The 16,773-nt window shown below is 42.0% G+C and overlaps 1 protein-coding gene across 3 annotated transcripts in view; it reads left to right on the plus strand.

Annotated features, from left to right (window-relative positions):
- Positions 1-997: 997 nt before the first annotated feature.
- The window catches only part of PLCG2 (phospholipase C gamma 2), a 51,412-nt gene continuing 35,636 nt past the window's right edge, over positions 998-16,773 (plus strand). For 2 of the 3 annotated variants that reach the window (XM_015874162.3, XM_085551865.1), the window contains exons 1-2: positions 1,613-1,734; positions 5,068-5,309. In XM_015874162.3, coding sequence (XP_015729648.2) covers positions 5,114-5,309 — 196 coding nt within the window. In that variant the 5' untranslated portion in view covers positions 1,613-1,734; positions 5,068-5,113. Of the gene's footprint in view, positions 1,096-1,612; positions 1,735-5,067; positions 5,310-16,773 lie in introns of those variants that run through there. The other variant, XM_085551864.1, reaches the window with a different exon arrangement.

Here is a 16,773-nt window from a genome sequence, read left to right on the forward strand (position 1 = left end):
TGTAACCAACCAAACCAACCCAAGCCCACTGAGCAAGGAGTTAGCAGGTGTGTAAAAAAAAAACCCATGCTTAGTTCATGTGTTTTCACATCTGCTTTTAGGTTTGTATCGATCAGCCCAAATCACATGACAGGGGTTCTGCTAAACTGGGACTTTAAAAATAAAAAACAACAAAAAACCATGGTTCTGAGAAATGAAAGTTTTCTTCTGGAATAGGGAGTTTTGCTGTGAGGAAATGCAATTCCTAGTACAGGTCATGGAGTGAAGCTTGGGGATGTGTTCTGCCCCAGGCTGGTTGATGCTGGGGACCTCTACAAACCTCCCTCTCCATACCTTTATTCCTTTGGAAACATGAAAAAAAACCCAACAGTTTCTACTCTGTTTTAAAAAGGTTTTGATACCTGCAAATGAGAACTGCTGCAGAAATGCTAAGGGATGTCACTGTATAAAGTGTATGAGGACAGAGGGCAGTCAGTGCTCAAAAGATTAGTTAAACGTAGAGCCTGCAACTGATGAGGGGCAAGGTCAGTGAGCTGAGAAGCAGCTGAATATCATATGGCTCAGATGCAGGCCAGCCAGAGCTATGAGCTCCCTTCCTTCCTGTCAGCTCGTTGCTAGCTGCTTCAGTTTACCTGAAATCAATATTTACTTCATTATTTATAGTATTGTGATGGTGACAGTAATTTACCAAAGTTAAAACAAAAATATTTGAAGGATGGTGCCAAGTGAGCACCAGAACACTTTTCACTTTGCCAGGAGCCCAAACTCCACCAAGCTGAGATGTGCTGAAGCTGTTGTTGCAGCTGTCAGTCAACATGCACCACACTGAAGTATGTCTACACCTAAGGCTGCTATATTTTGCTGTGCTGCTTCACTTCTGCAGCAAAGACTGACTATCAGAATGATGGCCAACTCCGTGCATGTGTGGCTTGCAGGTTGCTCAAGGGTAGTTCCTGTGCTGAAGCCGTGCCGTGTGACTGGTGTGATGGTACTGAGCCTTGTGAAGCAGAACCAGGAGGGGCTGCCTGGGCTGAGATTCACTGCTATATATCCACATTAACACTGGATTTGACGGCTGGGATTCGGACAGCAGAGGTACAAGGTTTGGGGCTTTCTTTTTGTGGTGGTTTTGCATGCACTCTTTGGTTTCTGGTCCTGAGAAGTCGAGCTTAGAAGTCCTATTTCTGGTCCTGATCTGTCATGGATGCTCTTAACTACAAGTGTTTGCTACGTGACTTGGGCAAGAGTTTCCTAAAATTCTCCTGGCAGCTTTGGTGGATACAGTGAATAATTTTGGTCCTTTCTGACCTTTGCAGCGAGGCAGCATTGCTCCTGGTGTTTGCTGTAGGACTTGCTGTCACTACCTCATTCCAGGTACTACACTGTTTCAGTAATTTCTGCACGTAGAAATAATCAGAATCAATCAGGCCAGATTGTGATCGACACATTGTTGTGATATGATGGATATGGCCGTGGATCCCGTTCATTTTAAGCCTTTTAAGACCCTTCGGGGGCGCCGAAGGGACGGTAACCGGTCCGACCAGCACCGCCCGCCCCGCGCACCAGGAGGTGGCCGCCGGGGTGATGTGTCCCGCCCCTTCCCGGGTACGACAGAAGCAGAAGTGGGAGCCCCGGAGAGACGCAGCCGGGCGGGGCGACGCCGCCACCATCTCCACCCCGTCCTCCCCCCCGACCCCCGTGCTGACACCGGCATCGTCCGCGCGGCCGGTGGAGGTGAGGCTGCGGGGGGCAGGAGGAGGCGGGTGGGGAGGGAAGGTGCCGCCAGGGGCTGCGGGGGAATGGGGGCTCGCCGATGGGTTGGCTGTCACCGCTGCGTGCCGACCTGCTGGAGGGGGAAGAAGCCCAGAGTCCTGCACGACGGGTGGGCGCAGGGCTGAGAGCCGCAGCTTTGGCCGGCGTTTGGTCCCTAGCAGGTGTCCCGTGCTCTGCAAAGCTCCGTGCAAACAGCCTATTGTTGGTCGTTATTAGTTGTTAGCGAGGTGGTGGTGCTGTCTGGAGGCAGGGCTGGGGCACAGGGTGCAGCGACGCGTGCAGAATGGGGACGGCAGCGCCCAGAGCTCATGGGAAAGTGTAGAAATTGGGGCGAGTCTGACTTCAGATTCCGCTTTTTGAGCGGCCTTTGTGTGCAGGGAAGGCACCTGCGGTGGCCTGTGGCTCAGGAGAGGTTCTGCTGTGCTCGTCTGAAATGTTTGTTGCCAACCTGCATGTCTGCAAGTTCACCTGTCTACAGCTCTTTCTTTCTGTGTTTCATCAGGTGTCTGCACGGTAGGAATTGTAGGCTGATCTTCAGATAAGGGTTTGGTTTTGAAACTGAGAAGTACTGCAGTGAACTAACACTAAATATGCAGGTTCTTGGATAGCACCAAGTGCGTCTTTCTCCATGTCTGAGCTCACTTGGCTCCTCGCAGTGGGCCTTTCTGACTTCTTGGTACAAAGTGTTCAGGGTCTTCACTAAAAGGCACTGTAGAAATTACTGTTGTGTCACAACACAATAAGTAATGGGAAATGCTGATTCTGCTTTTGATATAGGACAACATCGAAGTTTTGCTCCTGTGCTGCTTACACAAGGGAAAGACTCATACGTTGGTGTCTGTGCCTAAACGAGATCTTATATGTTATGGGGTTGCCAGATCTCATTGAATCATTTGGTTCTTTCTGCTTTAGGCTTTGGAAATGCTTCCATAGAAGAGCAGCAATGCTTCTGCTTTGCACAGAGGTGACTTGTAACTCATGGTTCACTGATTTAGAGGCAACCAGGTACTGTGTTGATCAGGGTCATAGTGGAGTTTCTGCTGGGTGAACTGGTAGAGATACTGTAGATTCAAGATAGAGATATTGTAGATTCATGCAGCAAATAGCGTAAGAGGGCTGAAGGGCACATGTGTCTAGGAAGCCTCTTAATGCTGAGAAGGTTAGGTCTGGTATCAGGTGCTTCTGTTAGTTCTTTTGGGAGGTCTGGTGTGTTGCACTGCTAGGAAGCTCGTGTGTTCTAATGTGTGGTGTTTGTTCTAAATTATGGATTAAGTAAACAGACAATAAAGGAATGGTTGGTTTGGTTGATGAGGTGCTATGGTGTTTTTTCCACCTTCTTGCTGATGGAGTCGGTGTCCTCAGCTACGGTGTTGTTTGGCAGTAAGTTAAAAGCCTGGCTTCTAACTTAAGATTTTAGGTAGGCTAAAAGCAGCGTTCACTTTCTTTTTTAAAGAAAGAGCTACTTTAAAAGAGGAAGTCCAGTCTATTATATTCAGCGGAAACTGCTTAAGAAGCCACCTCTGAGAGGCAGTTCCTTTGTACCAAGGGGCCAATCTCTCAAAAAATGCTTCATTGCCTTTTATTAAATTAGTATGTTTAGAAATTCTTTTTCATGTTGTTTTTAGACACGTTTCATTTTACAGCTGCAAAACAGTGTGCTTTTCGAAGACTTTTACTCCTTACCGTATTTCTTTTCTCCTTGTAGTTTTGATGTTATAAGTCACTGCAGTTAGATGACTGTGGCTGTATTGCTAGATGCAAGCTGGTGATGATTTCAATGATAAGCTAAATTGCTGCAGGGAGTCAGAAAGCATCAGTGAAATCTGCCATTGTGTACAATCCTTAAATACTGTCCAGCAGTCTCAGCTGTAGGATTGGCATATATGTATTTTTTAAGTACCAGTAGGACAATAGAGTACCCTTTTCTTTTACAGTAACAAGCTAATTAAACACGGTATAATCTGCATAACTCTTAGCAAAACACTGGATGCAGGAGAGGCCGCTTTGCAGATAAGAAGGGCCTTGTGTTTGCTTCCCTGATAGCCTAAAACAACTCCCAGTGTTCATTGAAGTTATAGAATTTAAAAAGAGATTGGGAAGATTGCACGGAACCGCTCCAGAGTTTGACAGATGGGACTGAAACTGGTTAGTGACAACACTGAAAGGCAACTTTGTGGTATTAATGAGAGAGCAGAAAAGAGAGCTCCTTAGTGAAGCGCAGGTCAGGAGTCTGACGTGGGGTGATGGGGAGGAGGGTTGGAAGAAGTTACCAAGGGGAAGCGAGAAGTGACATGGACAAATTAGTTATCAGTGCAGAAACTGAAACTGTGCTGGTGAGTGCTGGGCTGAGGAGACAGGAGAAAAGCAGGGATGCTGTGGCAGGGGGAAAATTATACATAGACCTGTCCTGCCTGGGGTGAAATTAAGAGGGAGTCATTGAGAGCCATGTGGCAACAGCTCCTGCTGCTTGGGCAAAAATGGTATCACTTTGTATGTGGATGATAGAGCAGGTTCTAGGGCTTTGTGTTTGTAAATAATCCTGTGGAGGAGTAATCAAGCTTGTAATTAGCTGTTGGGTTTTTGGAATTCTCTTCAAGAATTAAATTAATGCTTCTGTATTAAGACAAGGCAAGGAGAACAGCAAATCTGCTGCAGTTCACCATGGCTGCAACATTTTGGCTGTCTGAAATTGGTATTGTGAATATAATAATAATAACAATAAATACAACCTTGGGGGAGGAAAAAAGTTTTGATCGTGGTTCATATCTTGCAACTATTGTTTTCCATTCTGATATCTTGATTGTTAATACTAAGGACAAAATCATTTTCCAGATATGTTTTGCAGTTCCAGAAGTTAAATTACCCCTCAGTTTCAATCAAGAACTGAAGATTTAACTTCTACCATAACACAGAACTCACAAAGTTTATATGGCAAACAAGTCTACAAATACCCTAAAACAATAAAGAAACTTCTATAGGAATGACTGAGAACAGCTAATTTTGTCTCTGTCAAATAGAAAAATGTCCATGAGCAAAGACTTACTGGTATTTTGCTTGCTGTAAAATGGTAAGTAAAAGCTGATGTGATACTTGAAAGGATCTCAGGCTTGAAGCGATGTTTTTCTGATGTCTTATGAGACTCCTGAAGTCATCAAATCAAGATAAATATAGTCAGGGTTTGAGCTTTGTTTAAAGAAGTCTATTCTTTAATTTTAATAAATGTAGTTTCAAAGGAATAAAAATACTGTTTTAAATACTGATTTATTTTTTTTTTTAATTTTATTTTCTTTTCAGCACAGTGAAAACCAGACAAGTTTGATCGAAAAAGAAACCTAAAAAAATGCCCAGAAAGATTATAGATTATGGAGAGCTGCCGGAGTATGAGAAAAGCCAGATCAAAAGGACATTGGAGCTGGGAACTGTTATGACTGTATTCAGTATTAAGAAGAGTAGTCCAGAAAGAAGGACTATTCAGGTGATAATGGAAACCAGGCAGGTAGCCTGGAGCAAGACAGCTGACAAGATCGAAGGTTTCTGTGAGTATTTTCAAAGTGTCCATGAACTTGGAATTAATAATGAATTAACGTGATTAACAAAGGCTCACTGAACAAATATTTGACAATGTGATTAAGCTTTTGGCTAAGAAGAGTTTGGTAATTTGCCAAGAATGTGCTGAATAGTTGCAGTGCTGGTGAAGGATCTTCTGCAGCTCGTTAGTTAGACAACTAATGCTATGCTTATATGTGGTTAACATAACATGCTTTTTCTCTAAATCCTGCCCTCCCAAGTTTTCATCCTTTAATATGATGGTGCTTTTGTTCTCTGTTATGAGTGACAACTATTTTCCATCAAGCTTCAAGGTCTTGCACCTTAAAATGATAATTGCTTCTTTACCTCTTCTTTCTCCTAAATAAAAAGCCAAATGGAAGGAAACTGAATTCAAATCAGTTTTCTTGAGGGTTTTGCCATATCAGGATAGGAATCATTGTTTAGGACCATTGTTGGAAAATACCAATGACTTATAGGGGTGGAGGTGTGAGATTTAAGGGGCAGTTTGAAGGTCCTGAGTTGACAGTGCCTCTTTGGCTGATATCTAAACTGCCTATAATTAGGTGGGGAAATAAAAGTGGTGTTTGTAGCTACATAGGACTGCAAAAGCCATGGTATAAAACAAAGTGAAACTTATTTTCAGTTCTTACTGAGCAAGGTTGATATCAACCAAGCTCAGCCTGTAACTTCTGGGATTCTTGCAATTCCCACTGTTATAATGTAACTACAGCGTTTGCATAAGACCACATGGTAACTATTTTATTTTACTTTTTTATTCTGTTGTGGCCATGATTTTCCTATGCAACTGCTAAATGCCTTCAATAAAGGAATTGAGTTGTTTGTCTGAGTTGCCAGAATCATTTATTGCTCAGCCTCAGATAATATGAGAATCTGGGTGCTGAATTTAGGACCTGAGATTATGATAAGAAATTGGAGTTTAAAGGTGGATGATTGTGATGACTGAACAGATACACTGTAGTAAGAAGTTAAGTATAGTATGGGGAGTCTCAGAGGTGAGACTAGAACTTACTAAGAAGAGTCAAATCGGTCCAGGCCTGAGAGAAGGAAGAGGGGTTGAGAACGGGAGAGAAACTGAGACTGAATTAAACTGGGGTGAGGGAAAAGGTCATAGATATAGAGGTGTGTGTGTGTGAAATTACATCGTAATGTGAGTGAAACTGAGGAGAAGAGGAATGAGGTTTGACAATTGATTTCTGGATTTCTAGAAACTTCTTTTTTGCTAAATCTACAGTAAACTAAAAGTGCATCAATCTGCAGGGTTGTGCAGACCAGCACTAAGAACATGCATAACTTTTGGATTGTCTGTGTAACTTCATTTCATGCTACTTACAAGCATTACATTTCTACTTGCTGCTATTTCTGCTGGCTCCTGTCTGGTTCCTTGCATGGCCTGGAAACAGGAAATCTATTGGAATGAAACGAAAGGCTGGTTGTCATGAGAATGGTTTTTGTCATTGGTGGTGAAAATGTGCTCATATGTAGTGTTCTGGGAAAAAGCAAGCATATCTGGAGATGTTCATTAACTTTAATTAACTGTCTTGCTGTGCCTCAGTTACTCATGTAAAATGAGGGTAATTATCCCTTCCTATAATTATGAGTGTGAATGCAAGTACTTCAGTAGTTCTGATACGCTCAGATCCTGGAACGAGGCGTGCTGAAAACCGAGTCCTGTGTGGAGGAGTAATTCAGTTATGAGAGCATGGCTTGAATGTACTTGGTAAATAAAAGCTGGGGTGATGCATGGGTTAGAACAGATTGGGAAATGCCCACGTGGTGGGTGAATGAGGCCTTAGAGTCCTCTGGCAAAAATATCATGGGATCATAGAGGTAAAGGCTGCCACAGCCACTTGAACAAAGTAGGCAGACCTAAAGAGGTGTGTGCGTAGTGCTGCATCCCATCAATTAAATCACTTGCTCTGCACTGAGATGTTGACACTTTACAGAGAAGCTGAATATGATGTTAGACTCTGACACCAGGGTAATCCAGCAGGGTAATGACTTGCCTTCAGACACACTGGCACTCGTTACCAGAACAGGGAATTCAACTGTAGAGCTGCAATTTATCCAAAGGCCGTCCACCTCTCTGCCTGAAAGTTCCAGTGCTAAAGCAGTTATTTTAATTCAGCAACATGTAAGTGACCTGTACAGCAATGGAAACTTCAGATCTGAGAACATGACCTACTGAGGGTGTGTCATTTGCAGATATGCACAATATTATTTAAACTTACTTATCTTAAAAATCAAAGAACCTTCCCTAACCCTCAGAATTATTTTGCAGGCATTGCTTCAGAAAAGCTATATGTGAACTGTTGGGAAGGGTCTGTCTACTTGAAATGAAAGTCACTGCAGCTTTAACTTGCTGACAGTGTTTCTGCTGAAGAGGAAGGAAATCTTTTTTCTTGTTGTTGTTGTTTTTTTAAAATAAATTTGCTATTGCTTTTTTAGTCTGAGGCCCAGGCTTCCCTTTTTTGCTTGAAAATTGGAATACTTATGGATATACACTTTACATGTATTTAGTAACTAAAGCATAGGCTTCTTGAGTACCAGTGATAGGGGGATGTAAAGTTTTTTGTTCTCTGGAGCTGTACTAAAACGATACAACCAATTTTATGATAAGAGAAAAACTGTTTCCACTTGTGTATGTCTAAACACCCCAAATGACCCCAAAAATTCACCGCTGGATTGTGTTGACTTTGTGAAGAATAAAAAGCCTTACACATTCGCAGTGTATACATATATCTCGTGGCAAAGGGCAGGGGATTATGATCTCAAGTTTTAGATTGTTGTTCCGTATCCTGTGCTTTAATACTGACTAGTGCTTTTCAATACATAGTTTTTGTGACGTGAATTTTAATGGTTGCTATTTCCATGTGCTGCACTCCAGTAAGAATTGGTATTTATTAAGGGTGAGAGTAGTAAAGTAACTGTAGCAATCCAGGAGAGCATGGTATGGCTAGATACAGTAATGACTGAATGTGTCACTGTGTATTGGATGTTTGTCAGCACGGTGGATTTTGGAAATAACTGCACAAATGAGTGGAGGTGATTCTGCTCAGTGCTTGTTGTGGATGAACCCTCAGGTTATTACAAGGACCTTTTTTCAGTTTGGTTAGTGTTGTTTTGGAAGGGATTTAAGTTAAGCCTCAAGCTAACGATAAGGCAGCTACTTATATTTGGATTAAAGAGGTCTGTTCAGGGAGATGTAGGATTAGCTATGCTGATAGAAATGTTTAGACAACCCAGTGGCTCTCAGTGTGGTAGTTCTCTGTGTTTTTAATTGCATTACCTGCAGAGAAAGCTGCCAGCCAAGCCTTTGCTGTGGCAATGAGTGACGATATGCCAGGGCAAGGAAAGCTGGTTTAATCATTCTTTGCTGTATAGCTTAGACTGTGCAGTGCCATAGTACTGGAGATATTCCATTGGCCATCCAAAAGAGTTGTGTGACCATACACAAAAGAGTTTTTTTAACAAAAAGGAACTGGTGTGAAATCTTTGCATTGTCCTTTGTGTGAAATAATGCAGGTTATCCGTGTCCTTTTAGTAGGATGTGCTATCTCAACAGTACATCAGGGAGCCAAGTTTTCAACTGATACTTGTCATGGAAGTTCTTTTACTTTAATAGAGCATCTGAGGGTCTTCGTAATTTCTTTTGGCTTGAGCGTTGTGTTGGAACAGAATGGTGCTACACAGCTTCTTAATTTTGCAAGCACAAAGTCCTGTTTCAGCTGGTGCTTTGTTCTAACTCTGCAGATCAGGGTGTGCAAAACACACCACATTGTAACCTCACTGTTTCCCTTGAAGGAGCCTCACGTACCACCTCTCATTTTAGTGTCTGTCCTCCCTGCCCACCTGCAAGTGAGGGGAAAGAGCTGCCCATTTGTGGTTGTCTTAATGCTGTGGACAACCTGTGTATGTGGCTTTCTGTCCTGCACAGCTGTGCAGCCAAAGAAGTTCTTGAGTGATGGCTTCATTTTCATGAGGACAAAGTAGCTGTTGAGTTTGTCTGAGCTAATCAGGCTTACTCTGGATTATTCTGTGTGGAATCTCAGATCCTCCTGTGTGACTTCCCTTTCTTGGGTTTACTGTGATTTTGCTGTTGGAACATGTAACGTGTTGTAGGACTAAGCACAGATTAAGTGAGGTGACTTTCTTTTCTTTATAACCTGCAGTGTTTGAAGAGACTGATACATGAGCACCTTTCAAGAAAAGATAAATACAAATTGTCCAGATTTTACGTTCTTTGGAAGCATCAAGTTGTCTTTTAAATGAGAGGAAGGGTCAGCAATGGAAGGAAGGAAGGAATGGAGTTGCCTGACCCAAAGTTATCTGGGTTTAGCAGAGGCCAAGAAGGTTCCTGGTGCTGCTATTCTTTGTCATCGTACACATGCCTTTCCTGGATTCATTTGGGTCCAATGAACCCATTGAGCAAAACTGAAATAGATAGAAAGGAGCAATACACCTGTTAGAACAGCTGTAATCACAGATCTGTGGCATGCAAGATTTCATTAATGTATTTGAGTGCCAGTGACATGTGCTTCATTGCATGAATCTGCAGACAAAAAGCTAAAGGGAACAGATCTGTGCTAGATATTGCTATGTTCACCCATGCCTGGATTGTTTTTTGTCATCTTGCTACATTTCTGTACAGAGAGATGTCTTGGGTGCCCTCATAGCTCTGAAGTCATCTGAGGGAAACACTTGCAGGTGCTGGCTACAAAATGTTGGGGCTTTTTCTTCTGCATTCTTCTTACTAAAGCCATTCATTTTTATTCTGCATTGTCCTCTATCTTTTTAAAGTACAAGGATAATATTTACTAGGTGGGCTATGGGACTGCTGGTGGGGCTCAGAATATCAGAGCTCTCAATCCTAAGTTACCAGGCCATCAGTGGCCAAACATTGGTTTAACTTCTGATGACGATGTTTTTGCCCTCAAGTCTTTTATTTACTTCTTTTCCCCGTTGTGCTTTGCGTATTGCATTGTGGTATTAATACATGTGCCTTGAATGAGACCCAGTATGACATGTCCATAGATTTTGGTGGCCTATGACTGAGTTTATGGATTTGCAATTTCAGAAGTACTGATCTTGGTTACTGGAACAGAGCTAAACTGATGTTTGTATTATCAACACATCAGAAAACAAAGTTTCAGTTTCCTGGTATGGAGGGAATTGATTTGCTTATTTAATTTGTAATGGTTCTTTTCTGGCAAATGCTAATTTCTTCATGCCGTGTGTATGACTGTGAAGCTGTGACATTATTGCAATGCGCTGCTCAGCGTGTCACTTCCTGTAGTTATGCTGTGTGGTTGTGTAGCATATAAACCCTTTACAGCAGTGCACAGGTCTTCGTGGTGGCCCCAGTCATGCTTGTGCTGCTCTTTAAGCTCTCTCCTCTTTAAGCTGTTGCAGGCTGACCACAGCTGCAGAGAACTTCTTGGCAGCTGTGAAAAGCAGAGAGGAAGGGAAGGGTGACCAGGAGTGGGACCTGCTGAAGGCAGTGTTCTACCAAGAGACATGTTTGGGGTCCAGCACCTGGTGTTTGCTGACTTGGAGTGTGTATTCAGCACTACCAAATAAAGCTTCCAATATTTCTTGGAGTCATGATATACATACTTAGATGCACATGAATAAACTAAGGCACAAAGAGGTTATGTTATCTAAGTTGGTGTAGCAAGTACTTTGATGAGTTGTAGACCTTCCAAAAGGTGAGCTGGAATTGGTATTTTGTTCTTTACTGATGGGAAGTACCTTAAGGAGAGTTGTTAAGGGAAAGTTTGTGACAGTTGGAGTCTGGAAAACATGGGAGTTTCTGCACGCTCCTCCATCAATCCTTTTGTGAAATGATGATTCATAGGTAGGATAATTTATGCTCTGTGGTATCCATGACACCACCATGGCAAACTTGTGAAGAAAGGGAGTGAAAGAAACAGAGAACTAACTCAGTAAATTCATGTTGTATGTAGAGTTTAGACCTGTGCGTACTGCTCTGTTTCTTCCTTACCTGTAGGACTGTGCTGTGTTTGTTGTCAGATTTTGTTACACTGCCAAGTAGAAACTACAGTTCTGCAGAATGCTGCACTTGGATAATAATCAATGCTCCCTGGAGCAGCAGTGCATCTATAATGTAGTCATGTAGATAACTGGAGCAGATCAGGCCAAGTGCGATTTACAGGTTGAGGTGAAATGCAGGGATGTGTAACTAATATAATGGCAAGCTTATGTCTGCTGCCACAGATGGTGCCGTTCTAACTAACAAGGTATTTATTTAGATCTTTACTCTTGTATTTTGTGAATTTTATCCTGCAGTGTGTTGTCCCTGAAATGAAATTGTGCTGAATTTGCTTTTAGTATCCCTGCTAAAATGATGTGCTGAAGGGAGCACGTTTTGGTCCTAAGCACCCCGTCTGCTTTCAGACCAGCAAGAGCCTAAGAGGCTGTTTATGGAAGCATTTTTTGCATTCTAAAAGCCATTAAGAACAAAATGTCATTGCATAAGTGAATCTACTTCTTGCTCTTCGCAGAGCAGCATTTCAAAAAGATATTAAAATTCACCTTTTTCTAAGTTGAAACTGTTGTATTTCTGTTCTTACCCAGGGGATCTTCGTGTGAGCCTCCAACTGAGAATTTAGGCCATCGTTTCTGTGGTCAAATGAAAAAATGAATGTGTTTTAGCCTTTAGCTGTTCTCAAATCATTTTTCAACAGCTCAATTTTGTGGTGTTTAATGCTAACTTACAAAGACCAGAGTTCCTGTTGTGGCTGGCCAGTGAAATGGGGATCCCGCCAGGTGATCTTTGCAGACCAGAGCACTGCTAGTAGAGTCGATCAGTGTGAGTGGGAGATGTGGATACTCCAGTATATTATTCCCAAAGTCAAAGTTTTGCCTGGCAACCTTTCTGTTTTGTTTGAGGGAGTAGAATATCAGCTTTTATGGGCACTTGTATGTTTTTTTCCCATTTTCTGAAGGTGCCTTTTGCTTTTTAATGTGAAGCCAATAGCCGTTTGAGGTCTGTGGCCCTTTGAATTCAGGGCCCATCAAGCTGAGAAGGGCTGTAATGTGCTGTTGCTCTGCTGAGCAGTGCAGCGAGGAGTTGTTAATTCATAAGGTGTAGCTATCATTGGTAGGATGATAATTCACTGCTTCTGTAGATGGTGGCTCTGTGTGACATGAGGGCCCCTTGAGAAGGTACTCAGGTGCTGTGCCAAGACCCACCATGCCGTTTCTTGCATTGCATCCTTGCAAACTGTGCTTTCAGATACTCCTGTGACTTAGCACTAATTCCTTGGGCCACTGCATGTCATATTCAAGTTCACTGTTTGTATGTGCTGGATCACTTTGCATACCACTTCTGTACTCGCGTGCTTCAGTTTTCTTCCTTCATATGACTTTGCCTTTCTGTGAGAGAAGCCTCCCTTTTTTTTCTCTTTGGAACTGCACACGGTGTTTCACCGCTGTTTTGAATAAAACAGGAGACGCACCTTACGTAGTTAATCTTTAATTCTGTAAAACCAAGACCAAAGTCATTGTCCTCACAAACCACAGTGAAATCCATTTGCAAAAGGATACTGAAGGCCTTCTTCATTCAACGGGGGCTCATTTGCACATTGCCTATCTGGAAGGAGGTAGTTTCTGCCTTTCTGAAATGAAACCTTCTTTAGCGTATTTTGTAATGCAAATCGTTGAAAAGATGTGGATTCTGAAAACTGGTTCTGAAATGCTTGTGCAGAACGTTACTATATATACACATAAAAATGCAAAGATATTCTTACAGAGAATGCCCACCCTTGTGTCTGGGTCTGTGCCGTTTGGATGATCAGAATCTCTTATCTTCCTTTCTGAAACATTGCCAGTAGTTCCCCTGTAGACTTCTGGGAACTGTTAATGAAAATACCTAATGAGTAAATAATGCATTTAATGTATTAAAGCATGCCTTCTTAATATAACCTTACATGGTCGCTTCCAGCTAATGTATTGCAGTTCTACTGTTAGCATTGGATGATGTTTAGCAGAGTTCCTTTGCACAGTTATCTGCTTAGCCACTGAGTAGTTGTGCTTCCTGCAAGCAATGAGTGAAATGTGGGTGCTAGGAAGGAGGCAAACCATTCCCTTTGGGTAGCAGTACTGGTTTGTTCCTGTTTAAAGCGTACCTGAAATGATCAGCACAGTGTTGTCATATACAACAACGTAATGTTTTCTGCAGTGCTGTTTGCGTCATGCACCTGCACCTTCTATAGTGAAATCCAAGTTCTGTTTTCCTATCTGCCTCCTGGGGTAGCTGACAGAAAGGTAACAGCAGTTCATGATTTTTGCTGCCAAGTTATTTTGAGTGAAGATCAGTGTTGATGTTGTGGATCAAAAGGTGGTGGTTAAGTTTGTGGCTGTAAAGAGCTCTTGCAGGCACTCTTAGTTGCTCTGTGCAGTCTTTGGAAAGTTGTTGTGTAGTGGTGTAATGATCCATTGAATTAACTGATTTACCAGACACAACATCAAGAACAGACATGCAGCTCCTTCAGGCACTAAACTGCCACAAATGCAGTGAAAACTGCTTATCCAGACAGGAGCCTGAAACAGAATAGGAACTGAGGGTGCCTTTGAGTCCAGTCTGGTTAAACAGTCACCTGAGAGAGTTGTCAGAATCAATAGGGGGCTGCTGAGACTGCCAGGAAGATTCTTTTAACCCGTGGAAGAAATGACTTAGAAGAAGGGATGAAACGTGAGCTGGAATTGTAGGATTTTTGAGTGGCACTTGGCTTCTTAACTCTTTGGTATCTTAATGAATGCATTAACAGTGTCCTCCTTATCTTGTTGGGTGTTAGTCAGCTCCTCTACAGAGCACGTTTTGAACAGTTTCCTTGAGAGATTCATTAATCTTAAACTGTTACTTGGAAATTGCGCTTGCAAGCCTATTGTACTTGATCTTACAATTTGCAAGCTGCATATGTCCAGATCTGTGTTTTTTTTAGACATATTAGGCTCCAGCAATATCTGTCCATGAAGTCAGGTCAGAAAATGACTGCAATTTCCAAGTGAGATTGAGAATAAAGCTTCCATAAGATCAAGGCAGTAAGAAGATGGAGTGTCCAAGGCACTGCGCTGCTAGTTGTAGCATACGCATGAAGTTATATTTTAACTGTTTGGTGGCAGATTGTGCTATAATAAGTCCACAGTAAGAGGTGACTTGGTGCGGTTGGTTTACTAATCTGAGTCTGAAACATGTTGCTGCTTTTCCTGGCTGTTCCCTTCTTGGATCATTAGGATTGGCCATTCCGGATGCAGTGGGTGTTGGCCAGAGGGTGCTGGCAGCTCTAGCCCCTGTGGGGGGACAGCAGGGCTTAGCTGAGACCCGAATATATCCTATCTGTGCGTGTCTCTCTGATTTTTTTCCCCCCAACTTTCCTAACAGTATTATGAAATAGACTCATATTAATTAAGCTTGTTCTAAAGAACACATGAGAAATCCCATAAGAGCAATATAGTTTTTGTAAGACCTTATTATGTGAACAAATTCCAACACTTCAGTATTACTACACATTAAGAGGATGGTATAGTTTTCTCTAAATTGCTGACTAGCCCTTGTAAGAAAAATAATTTACATTTATTCTATTGTTAACAGCATCTACCCCCATAGTCCAGTCCTTAAAGCAGTGTGAGTAAAACAAGAATGTAAGATTAGCTGTACCACTGTGAAAGCTGTGTGGGCAAATGTCCTTGTGCATGTATATACACACACATACATTCACATGAGAGAGTGGAATGGTAGGGTTGAAAGGTTGTAATGCAAAGCAAAGGAGTGTAGTGAGTGCTTATGTAACTGAGGGAAGACATTAAGCAAGGCTGCGTGTTAGTTTCAGAGGCCTGGATGAGGTAAGAGCTACTTGAAATGACAACAGCAGTGCAGATTGTGAAACTTCTATTGCTGCTCATAGGTCATGCTTTGAGGGGCTCCTTGTGGTGTGGTGTTTTGTCTGCATGGATTTATGGGAGTGTGAAATGAAAGGTGCGCTTTGCTTTCAAGTTAAAATTGTGTTTCTCAGCAGAGATTTGTTGGTTGAAGGGAAAGAAAATGTACCTGGCATTGTTCTTATTCATTATCAGCATGAGCCAGTGTGGTGTACGGTCCCATGCTGTATACTGTGGCCACTAAAGTACTTTGCAGCCTGAGTGATGAATGGGATTGAGTGGGCTTAGTCTGTCTTATTCAGATGCTGGCATTTTGGGATGTGTATCCAGGTACGCTGCTGGGGATCTAAGTGAGACTGTCAGAAGATTTGAGTCATCAGGAAGAGCTTCTAGTTGTGGATCATTTATGGTTACATCATGAATTTATTTTAGAAGGTTACACTTAGGGCTCTTGTCCATCCAGATATTATGAGATGATCTAGTAGTTTGAAAGAGTGGCTGAAGAGGCTGAGACATTAGCTGCCCTCTTTCTTGAAGGTAATTATGCTACGAAAAGTAAGTTCAAGAAAGATGCTTGTGTCTTAAGGGCAATTGAGGTTGACATTTAAGGTCTTGTTTTCCCAAGAGAGGTTGTTTAATGTCAAAGAATAAGGATTAATATGAATTAATAAATGAGTGTTTCATTATCAGCATTCTGTTGGTGGATGTCCTTGCTTGTATCCCCCTCCTTTGCACACTGGCTTCATGGAAGTGTAGTGATAATGGGCCAAAGCTTTAACAAGTGTTCAGCTCCTCCACCCTTTTGGCAACAGAGCTGCTTTTTCATTATGTGTTAATAACTGTGATGAGGTGTTCAGTTAAAACTTGCTTTTCGTATTATACAGTTCTTAAGTGCATGAACAGAAACCCTTGGTTATTTTCCTTGGATCTTGCTAGGTTTGATAAACACATTTCAAGAACAGCCATTAAACGTTTCTCTTCACTCTTCATTCTGCAGCTCGTAACTCAAGATTGTCCAGAAGTGGGAAGAGCCACTTGTTTGGTTCACAGGCAGAACAAACCACTTCCTCAGTTTTTTAATAAGTATCTTATCTTGAGACTACACATATTTCTATTTCAGTGCTGTCTCACTGTTCTTATGTAGGCAGTATAACAAAGGCTGGACAAAAAGGGAGCTGACTTGAGAAAATGCAAGCTTATGTGTTGTTCCCACTTTGCTATGCTGTAATCAAATTGAAGGTGCTACAGCAGCTTACGTTGAATGACAGATGCCTGTTTTGAGGCGGCTGTGAAAAGGCTCATAAATGCTTTAATTTTTAGGCTGCATTTTCTCTTTCTGGAGGGTGCCAGAAACACTTGTTCAGTGTATTCATATGAGTGCTACCAAGTGTGCTACTAAGATGTGATGCATAATTTTTTAGATAGGTAAATTAGAACCTGTATTATTTTTCTGTCTCTGAACAGTTGGCAGTTGGAAATTTCTTGTTCAGTATAAATTTCATTTGTGAAAACATGTCTTCTATATCCCAA

The sequence above is a fragment of the Coturnix japonica genome, chromosome 6 (assembly GCF_054131305.1).
Source record: "Coturnix japonica strain WE chromosome 6, WE-NBRP24, whole genome shotgun sequence".
NCBI classification, from domain to species: domain Eukaryota; kingdom Metazoa; phylum Chordata; class Aves; order Galliformes; family Phasianidae; genus Coturnix; species Coturnix japonica.